The 10,324-nt window shown below is 35.4% G+C and overlaps 2 protein-coding genes across 3 annotated transcripts; one reads left to right on the top strand and one right to left on the bottom strand.

The window, feature by feature from the left end:
* Positions 1–2,942: 2,942 nt before the first annotated feature.
* Positions 2,943–5,966, bottom strand: LOC126762079 (actin-related protein 3). Its single transcript, XM_050478573.1, has 8 exons — positions 5,727–5,966; positions 5,368–5,548; positions 5,053–5,259; positions 4,879–4,986; positions 4,379–4,670; positions 4,051–4,295; positions 3,909–3,992; positions 2,943–3,839 (listed from the first exon to the last, which is right to left on the bottom strand). Exons 1-8 carry the CDS (start codon positions 5,768–5,770, stop codon positions 3,744–3,746), a joined length of 1,257 nt encoding a protein of 418 aa, XP_050334530.1. The 5' UTR covers positions 5,771–5,966; the 3' UTR covers positions 2,943–3,743.
* A 293-nt stretch (positions 5,967–6,259) lies between these two features.
* On the top strand, positions 6,260–9,924 carry LOC126762081 (syntaxin-7). Of its 2 annotated transcripts, none has more exons than XM_050478576.1 (7): positions 6,260–6,557; positions 6,679–6,982; positions 7,047–7,116; positions 7,184–7,328; positions 8,309–8,575; positions 8,632–8,787; positions 8,859–9,924. In XM_050478576.1, the coding sequence occupies exons 2-7, from the start codon at positions 6,841–6,843 to the stop codon at positions 8,952–8,954; spliced, it is 876 nt and encodes a 291-aa protein (XP_050334533.1). In that variant the 5' UTR covers positions 6,260–6,557; positions 6,679–6,840; the 3' UTR covers positions 8,955–9,924. The 2 variants fall into 2 exon arrangements, with proteins under 2 accessions (XP_050334533.1, XP_050334532.1); XM_050478575.1 differs by having other exon boundaries at positions 6,260–6,615.
* The last annotated feature ends 400 nt before the right edge of the window (positions 9,925–10,324 follow it).

Raw genomic sequence — 10,324 nt, 5'->3', positions numbered from 1 at the left:
ACCTCAAATTTTAATACCGATATATCGGCATGTATGTATATCAAAATCCCAATAATGGCGAATGTCATCAATGTTTACCTTGAATTGTGAATAGATGCTTTCTGCAATAGTTGCGCGATTAGTTTCTCCTACAATCATTCCAATTAGATCACGTGAAGAAATAACAAAATATTACGAATGGAGTCTGAAGCTCTAGAATTTCAATTGACAATGAAGTACTTCCTTGAAAGGCTACTTCATGTGTGGTGGAGTGCCTTGTCGTGGACGACCCTAACAGTGGGATCCGCTGTCAAGGACATGCGGGTGACATTAATATTATAGCTAGAGGAAAATTCGAGGATACTCTCTGCGATTTGGTACAAAGGGGTTTAAATATATCAACCCCTCGAAGACGACCATCGTCCCGTTGGTCCCTGCTTGGCCTCAAGCACCTAATCCTTGGGGGCAGAGAGGTGGAGATGATTAATAAGACCAAATATCTTGGTCTCACGGTGCATTCCACTCTGCGTTGGAAGCGGCATATTGACCTAACCATAGTCAAAGCTACTAAAGCACTAATGGTATGCAATCGACTAGGTGGTAAATCCTGGGTTTGCAAACCAAGGATTGTCAAGTGGTTGCACACTCTGATCGTGCGACCAATTATCGCGTATGGAGCCATAGCTTGGGCCTCAGAAGCATCGCATCCGGTAGGACTCCAACCATAGAAGCAGGAACGACTCGCCTGCACCTGCGTGTCGGGTGCCATGCACACAATCACGACGGCAGCACTTGAAGTTATGCTTGAACTCACACCGCTTCATCTAGTAATCAATCAGGTATCCAAACACACTCTGCTTGAAATTATAGAAGAAGGATTTCGCAGAAAGGTAAGGAAATCTCTTCCCAGCATATGAAGCACTTAAGCGGTGAAATACCATTAGTTCTTCTCCCAAAGGACAGCATTACCAAAAGACTAAACTTCACTAAGAAGTTCAAAGTTACTACTTATGGGTAGTACAATAAATTTTTTACCGACGGCTCGAAAACGTCAGAGGGAATTGGTGCAGGAGTCGCAGGACTACGCACCAAGCTCTCTATACCTACGGTAAGTTTTCCGAGCATATTCCAAGCAAAGGTCTTTGCTATAAGTCGGTAGATAGAGATAAACCTCCAACGCAACTGTCGCAATGAACGTATTGCCATACTCAGCGACAGTCAAGCGGTTGACAGTCGCTATTGGTACAGGAGTGTATAGAACGGTTGAACAGTCTATCAGAACGTAACCAAGTGCACATATCTGAGAGTCCGGTCTCAAAGGTATAAACAAGAATAAACTGGCTGACGAGCTCGCCTGTTTCGCAGCATCTACCAACATGGTAGGGCCGGAAAGGGCTCCTCCGTAAGGTGGAAGGAGTATTGAGGCTTACGCCATGCCAAGTTGCTAATGTGTGGTTACAACCTCAACAGGCTTAAATATGTAATCAAACTCAGCCTACTTGAGGCATTCTACACTGGCCACTGTAAGCTTAAAAAGCATTTACATAACATGGGCCTGTAACGGCAGAAGACCTGCTAATTGACTGCATAGCAGTCTGCAGACGCAGGCTAACAGGCCTTGGAACCATGTTTCCAAATGGGGATCACATCGTCTCATTAGCACCTAGCCGTATATTGGAACTTATCAATATGCTGGGGCTAAGTCAGTCTTTATGACTTAAGAGAGGGCACAATAGACCTTAGGTGGCGGTGCAGTCTTCATATATTTATCTTATCTGATCTTAAATAACGGGTTCTTCATTTTCAATGAATACACTACTCAACTATTCACACAATTCGACTTCGTCAAACAGTTTCTCTAATACTTTATCGCTTAAGCTAGATAATTTAAAACGTTTCTGAACCTGTTCTGCCATTTCTGTGATTTTTTCACTAAAAGAATCGAATCAAAACCAAAGAAAACAAAGAACACTGCAATAAGAGTGAGGAAAAAAATAATGTCAAAGAGTGCCCCAAGGCTCTGTTCAACAAAACACTACAATAAATTCACATAAATGAAACTTCAAAGTAATAAAAGATTCCGATCGCGATCGCGACAACCAAAAACACTTAAATCGGTACTTTACAGAACAGCATGGACCTGTACAGTTGCACTTGTCTAGTACAAAGTTGAAAAAAGTGACAGAGGGGAGCTTACAAGAGCTTCTAAAGCTTTTACCAGTATTTTCAAAATTCTATTAGCACCGGTAAATCCAAGGTTTTTTTTTAATTTGTTATTATGTTCGTTACCGCGACTTTTGTGAAAACAGCGTGAAGGCACTCTTAAGCATTAGAGAGTTAAAATTTAATTTTTTTAATTTTTCTGAATTCACATAACCGTAAAAGGTGCACTATAAACAATTAGGAGAATGTTGATGCCTGTTTCGACCACCAAGGACCCTGAAGGTCTTAAGAATCGTTGATGAAGAAATCATTATTATTCGAAAATATTTGCTGCAACATAATTGTTGCCAATCCGGTAATTGTGTTAATTATATAATCAACGACACAATGCTTTGGGATTCTTAAAACAAAACCTCAACACGACTTAAGAATTTATTGTACCAACTTTTGAATAGTTTGACTTTTATTTCGAGTAATTCGTCATTTACATTCGTATTTAACAAGTGTTAAGATCTTTAATTAAATTATTAATTTCAATATTTAAATAAATTTTGTATTTAAATATTTACGTGTCGATTTCAATGTTAAAATGGCAGTTTTAAAGTTTTAGCTATTTGTTTGCCGTAACTTCTCTCACATTTTCAATAACTTCTCATACGCTTGCCAGCGACAGTTACAGCTGTTGAATTTTTCGATTACAGTTGACTTCGCCTTACAATAAGCTACGGAATATACTCGTGTAACTCTAACCAAACATTTATATAATGGAATTAAATCAGAAGTGAGTAAATAAAACTTGGTTTTTATTTCACATTGATTTTATTTAATTCTCTTAAAGAATCACATTCTTCACACAATTTATTTTCAGTGTATTCGCACGTTTCTATTCATTAATAGTTTTTTTTCGTAGTTTTCATTCAATTTAATTGTAATTGGCCAAAATGTTAAATATTTAGTTATATACTTTTTCATACTATATTGTTTCACTTTTTAATAGCTGAACATAAACATGGAAATTTACGTTAATAATAGAGTAACATACATTTGCAACGCTTGCATAAGTAATGCAAATAAAGCAATTAAATAGAAGTTTATTAACTTCGCAGAAAAAATAAATATTCAACTCAATTGCATTACTTGCACTTGTGTTCAGCGACTGGAAGAGCGTAAATACATATGTATGTATGTGTATAAAAGTGCCAACATTACAATAAATGCGTCGGAACAATTCAAATAATTATCTTTTATATCATTATAATAAGCATAATAAAAGACTCTTCTAATTTTAATAATACGAAAAAATGCGGCTTGATCATTAGTTATTGACTTTAAGTATTACATACGACGAGTTACATTACAACTTAGCAACATTACTCAGATACATTGTATTACGAAGATTTAACACTGCATATGTAAAAAAAAGTTGATGTGTGCGTTAACCTCAACTATATCTGGCTAACCGTTGTGAGTTTTCGTAAACGATGCCAAATTGCTCGATCGACGTACTTAAAACAGAATTTTAAAATAAGTGGAATTTTATAAATTGCATTATAGGTAGAGGAGGAAAACAATTCTGCGAGCACAGTCTGATACATATATGATTATGTCATGGTGCCAAATACCGGATTGTGACGACAAATTCCTGGACCATATTCCTCATAAGCAGCCTTTGTGTGGCACACTTGATAAAACTCAGGCTGCAAGGTAAAAAGGAAGCGTATAAGCATATACAAGCCTTACGGACTTTGAGCAATAAAAGTAATTACCGTGGATGCCAACATGCTGCCTCCAAACCACACAGCATATCGCTGCATATGATGTGTTATGACTTGTACATCGATTGGTTTTGGCTAAAAAAAAATATATGTATGGACGTATTATTTTTTAGGAACGTTAAATTATGCTTACCTTAATGCGGCCTTCAGATAAGTTTTCGCTGATTCGGAGGCGTGTGTCAACGGATCGTTTGATATCACGCTGTAAACGGCGTCCGAAATCTTTGAACATCGTCGAACCGCCACTCAATACTATATTATTGTATAGGGGTCGTCGCACATCAATCGGACAATTTTGTATGACATTGTCTACGATTTCCGATAGTGGAGTGGTGAAATCGGGGTTCGAAAATTCGGGATGGAAGAAAATCTCAGGTCCTATCATAACGTACATGAATGTAATATTAATATTAAATAGAAAATGTATATATACATATGTATGTATAATATATATTGCATACCTAAGAAACGTTCGTAACCTACATCGACGCTGAATGGATTCTTGGTCACCGCATTAGTACCCGTATAGTTGCGTATCCATTTGCCCGGCTCCGTATCATATTTGGCAAATTCTTTGGCAATGTCTGGACAAATATAACAGTGCTTCTCCTTAATCGCTTTGGCAGTTTCTAAACTTTGCTCCGGCGGTATGCCTACTTCACGTTCACGCAATAAACTCTGTATGAACGAGGTGATATTGCGACCAGCAATGGGAATATGTTTGATACAAGAACCAATTACGTAGCCCTCAGCCTGAAAAGAATTTAGTACATTAAAAATTACACCTATCTGCTTGAATTTTGTACAGCAATTTTTCTATTAACGGTAAAATAAATATTGACATATTGAGCATTCATATCGATTGCTATTTTCCTGAGATAAGATAAAGTCTCTAATACAATAAGTCGCCGTCAACAATTGAAATACCATTTTTATACGTATATATGATTTGAATACATACCACTGGTATAACGTGTGTTACACCGTCACCGCTATCGACAACGATGCCTGTTAGTGTACGTCCTTCTACAGGCCTGGCGGCCCAACTCGCGGCCAAGGCAAGTACAGCCTATAAAAAAAAGTACATAAAAATGTGATGAGATTTGTTTTTCTTCCAAAATATATACACACACACCTGCACGGCGATATAGAGACCAGGAACATTAAATGTTTCAAACATAATCTCAGCGGTATATTCGCGATTCTCTGGCGTGTTAAGCGGCGGTTCAGTGAGCAAAAAATGATGATCTTCGGGTTCTGCACGCAGATATTTAAAAATGCACTGCTCCAGAAAACGTTCCATTAAGTCCCAATCTTCCACCAATCCATGACGGACTGGATACTGTAAAAGTAGTTAACATTATTAAATTAATACATTTTCTGAAGTGTTATCGCAAATTATGCTATTAGTCATCATTAGTCATGGCGTTATTCCATTTTTTTTACTTGCCTTAACTGAGTAACCAGTGGCATCGAATGCCTCGTCGCCAATAAAGAAATCTAAATCCTCAACACCCTTCGTTATTCTCCGGGTGTTAGTGTCACCAACTCGCGCGGTCTCCTTAATTGCAATGGCCGAAGGAATAATAAATTGCGGCTCTTTGTTACCCGCATAACCCAACTTTGTATAACTGTGAAATCGAAATTTTTCGTTTTATTAGAAATTTGCAAAATATGGAGTACATTTGCATGCATTTTTCTTCTTTTTTATATTGCTTTGGTGGGGGCCGCTTGTACACCAATACGTACACATACAGTGATCAATGAACCAGCGACCTCCTTTTTTGCAGCAAATGTTCGCTCACTCACCCTGTGCCAACATCGATCACACAAGCCGGTAAACGTCCTGCCATTATGCTGTTACTTTAATCTTTAACTTTTACACTTTCACAAATAACTTTAACAGTTTTTTATAAGCTAACGCATTAATCTAATAGTAAAATTTATGTTTTTCAACCACACCTTATTTCTTGTTCAACGCACTTTTCCTTCTTTTATCGAGAAACGAAAAAAAAAACGCTGACATTTAATGATTCTGTCAATTATATGCGTCACAATGACAGTTGACAAGCAATAAGAAAAAAACAAATATAACAGTTTGAAGGCATTGCCATTAGTGTTTGAACTGGAGGTGAAAATTTTGTTTTGTGTCAAATATGGGTAGATTTATTAATTAAGTATCCATTTACGCATAACAATAGTTTTTTAGTTTATTAATAACATTTTTTGTCTAACAAAAAGTAAAAGTTAATTCAAAATAACCATTAATCGCAATTACATATGTAGTTATCAAAGGTTATTACTTCTTACGAATTAATTGCCCAGAAAAATGGCATCTCTATTCCAAATTGACAGTACGTAGTTGACGAAGTTTTTGCAAAGAAAATAAGAAGTTTTATCATCTGTAAAAAATTGAAAAGTGCAAATAATAGACAGTGCTGCGCATTCATATTAAATTGAATGCAATTTTATAAAGTTAATTGAACCTGTAAACGCAATAATTTGTATATGCATTGCAAAGCAGTAGCTTATTCAATATTTGACATTGACTGCTAAAATTTAGAGCTTAAAAAACGGCAGTGGCATAGTACCAGTGGTCGTATGATACCAAAAAGCAAAAACATATAGAAAGTGGGCGACGTAAGTAGTCTTGAAGGAAATACCCCCACCATAATTGAATTTCGTACAACAAAGACAAGTATGTGGTGCGACGTAATATTGCAAGGTGTAATAATAAAAAAAACATATTTTCTTTAAATAGCTTATCTTTTGGACAAGAAAAGAACAGCAATAAAGAAATAAAAACAAGGCTTGTAATCTAACAACTTTTTACAAGCCATTTTTGTTTCGTGCGCTCTTATATTTAAAATTCGTTACATTGCTAGTCAACTAACACTAAACCACAGTGTCTACCTACGAGAGCATGGATTTGCAGCATATGGAGAATGGCATCAGTGGCGGTGGCCACGGTGCTATTGCTGGTCAAACTGCTGGCTTCAGTGAAACGGACTTTCAGCGACTTGCCCAAACCATTGCAACAAGCATACAAAAAATATTGCAAAATGGTAAATATAGTTAACTTGCCTAAGTACCATATATTTTTAATTAAAATAAGTAAACAAATTACAGTGTCAACCATGCAACGTATGGTCAACCAATTTAATACCCCACAGGACTCCCCCGATTTGAAGAAACAGCTGTGAGTTTACTAAATTAATTTAACAATAATAATTGTGAATTTCATGTTTTTATTTAATGCAATTTAGACATCAAATAATGACCTACACCCATCAGCTGGTTTCGGATACAAATAATCACTTAAAAGAGGTGGACAAGTGCAAAGAACGCCATTTAAAAATACAGCGTGATCGTTTGGTGGACGAATTCACTGCTGCTTTAACAGCATTTCAGGTAAAAGCAATGTACATATGCTCACAAAATGTTTATGAAACTGTCACCCATATTGCATATACTTATTAGATAAAGCAAATATGGTTTCTATTTCGCAGTTCGGTTTTGTGCTTATTATTTTTACATGTACATAGTATTACTCATTCACTATCTGTTTTGAGTTAATCTGCGGTTATCTTTATTGTGTGTTTTAAATATTGGCAATAATTATTCTACTAATAAAGAAATAAATTATTTTATTAGACCGCATAACGGACTAAAATACTTTCTTGAATAAAACTTTTTCTAATTAGAAAACATTTCCAATTTAATGTTAATATTTTTATACTCTTGCAACATGTTGCTTTTGTTTACCTAACGGTGGTACGTATCACCTAAAACTAAGCTAAATAGACAGAGGGTTATACATTCCCGATTCCCACGACTGCCGGTTCTACGCACCGGAATTGACCGGATTTTATCCGGTCAAGGGCAGTTTTTTCGGCTATTTAACCCAGTACAAAAAAAGGGTTATGCATATGATCAAGCTGACGAGACGAGTTAAAATCCGTGTAACTGTTTGTCTGTCCGTTCGTCCGTCCGTGGAAGCTGTAACTTGAGTACAAATTGATATATCTTGATGAAACTACGCATGTTCCCGGCAAAAAAAAAATATAAGAGTTCTTAGACAGACGGACGTAATCGCTGCCACGCTCACAAAACGCCATTAACCGATAACCTATGAACCAACCGATTTCAAACAAAGTTGGTACGAGTATATACATAATATTTTTATGTTACAGTGTGAAAATAGACAAAATTGGACTGCAAATATGCCTACTTCCCATATAAAATATACAACTTTGCATGAATAATCCCTTTAGAGTACGCCACCTTATGATCAAAAATTATCCAAATTGTCAAGTACTTATATTATTTTACTATTAATAAAATTCCGATATTTTAATTGACATTAATTAATTAATAAATATATTTTAAAGGGTGTACAACGTAAGACCGTCGATATCGAAAAGAATGCTGTTCGACAAGCGCGTGCGCACAGTTATAATATTAGTAAACCACCGGGCACGAATAGCAGCAGTGGCAGCGGCGGTGGCGGTACCAGTGGCAGCAACAATAGCGGCTCATTCTTCGAGGATAATTTTTTCAATCGTAAATCGAATCAATCACAAACACAAACACAAATGCAGGAAGAAATCGATTTGCAAGCGCTGGAAGAACAAGAACGACAAATACGCGAATTGGAGGTAAACAAAATTTCTATAAAAGTAAAATTTGAAACTTATAATTTATGTTATATTAGGAAAATATTGTGGGTGTAAATGAGATTTACAAGAAGCTCGGTGCTATGGTATACGAACAGGGTCTAACCGTTGATTCAATTGAGTCGTCCGTGGAGCAGACTAGTGTATTTGTGTCACAGGGTGCCGATAACCTGCGTAAAGCCAGTTCGTATAAAGTAAGTCTGTCAGTTGCAATAAAGATTTTTTCTAATCAATTTGTACAATCAACTTTCTCTATTAATTTCAGAATAAACTGCGCAAGAAGAAGCTTATATTGATTGGCATTCTCTCTGTAGTACTTTTCATCATCATTATGATACTTGTATTCGAGTTTAAAAAATAATTGCAAATGTGAACGAAAGAAAGTATTTTTTTGCTGGCACTATGTTTTCGTTTTTGCATTCTACCATAAGCTGCTGCAAAGTTGCAATTAAAGTTTGTTTCGAACTTAAACATACATACATATATTTAACAGTTCAGGTGATATTTGAAAGCAAGCACTTTCCATGGAAGTCTAAATAATATATTAATAATAATCGACGATAACTTATTAAAGTAGATGAAGAATCATAAGTGATGAAAAGGCGCATCCATTGTCAGTTCGCCAATTTGTACAAAATATGTATAGTATATGTATGTTTTCCAGTTTGAAATGGTTTGCATCACTTAATTTACCACTGTAAACAACAATAATGAAAAATTTCGAAAACGAGACCAAAAATTAAAAAAAAGAAATATTTATATAAAATGTACATTCTCATTTAGAAAAAAACTATTTTGTGGCGGTCGATATTTATATATATGCTATTATATTGTATTATTTAACCTTAATATATAAATTTATACTTTTATGCAAAAAATTATATAAATATTTATTAACTCATATAACATACATATATAAGGCACTTAAATTTATATGAACGTCAAATACGTTCACATCTTTATGTATATGGAATTGTAGTGTGCAATTGTTAGCAGCCAAAACACGCTTTGTGCTAAATGCCGAACGCTTTTATATTAATCCGCACTCAGTATGTGTACACAGTTCTTGTTTTCTCAAATTTACACAAAATTATTTTCATCAATTAGTTCATCTTATGTCTTTTGTTGCTTCATTCGATTTGTTTACATTTGATTCAGACTTAAAAAAAGTGAATTATTGCTTGCTATTGCAATGAAAGCGAAAGCAGTTATTTTTATTTGGTTGGGAAATCGAAATATATGAATTAATACAAGAGATAAAAGACAAAAATACATACGAACCAACTAAAAGAAATAATGTGGACACAAATAAAAACAAATAAAAAAATAAATTTCTTTTTCTTTTTGATTTGTTTGAGGAAGGGTTTGGCATATTTTGTTTTAAAGTCCTGAATGAGACATTACCACAAATAACTAATTGTTTCTGGTAAGAAATTATGTTATGTTTGTTTGTGTGTTATCGTTAAAATTATAGACTTACCTTACTTATCTAAACGGGATGAGATATCCGAAATAAACAAAATGGATAGAGCTACTGAAGTCCTGCAGCCTCTCCACCGTTGTGAGTAAGCTTTGACCTACTGTCAAGGCCTTGTCTAATCCGAAGAGACATGACGACCGAGTTGAAATTCAATTCCGGAAATTTACACGGAACCCTTCGGTATACAAAGCCAAACGATGTGTTACCCGACGGCTGCGCAAATCTCAAAAGACTGCGCACCACTTACCTTC

This window comes from Bactrocera neohumeralis, chromosome 6 (genome assembly GCF_024586455.1).
Source record: "Bactrocera neohumeralis isolate Rockhampton chromosome 6, APGP_CSIRO_Bneo_wtdbg2-racon-allhic-juicebox.fasta_v2, whole genome shotgun sequence".
Classification (NCBI taxonomy): domain Eukaryota; kingdom Metazoa; phylum Arthropoda; class Insecta; order Diptera; family Tephritidae; genus Bactrocera; species Bactrocera neohumeralis.
This window is presented reverse-complemented; position numbering and strand designations above follow the sequence as displayed.

What these genes read in the sequence shown, in the direction of transcription:
- LOC126762081 (XM_050478576.1), top strand. Translation starts at nt 6,841, where the DNA reads ATGGATTTGCAGCATATGGAGAATGGCATCAGTGGCGGTGGCCACGGT. An exon ending in CTGCTTTAACAGCATTTCAG is followed by an intron (nt 7,329 to 8,308) that starts GTAAAAGCAATG and finishes TATATTTTAAAG; the next exon opens with GGTGTACAACGTAAGACCGT. An exon ending in GTAAAGCCAGTTCGTATAAA is followed by an intron (nt 8,788 to 8,858) that starts GTAAGTCTGTCA and finishes TATTAATTTCAG; the next exon opens with AATAAACTGCGCAAGAAGAA.
- LOC126762079 (XM_050478573.1), bottom strand. Translation starts at nt 5,770, where the DNA reads ATGGCAGGACGTTTACCGGCTTGTGTGATCGATGTTGGCACAGG. An exon ending in GTCTCTATATCGCCGTGCAG is followed by an intron (nt 4,987 to 5,052) that starts GTGTGTGTGTAT and finishes TTTTTTTTATAG; the next exon opens with GCTGTACTTGCCTTGGCCGC. An exon ending in TAACACACGTTATACCAGTG is followed by an intron (nt 4,671 to 4,878) that starts GTATGTATTCAA and finishes AATTCTTTTCAG; the next exon opens with GCTGAGGGCTACGTAATTGG.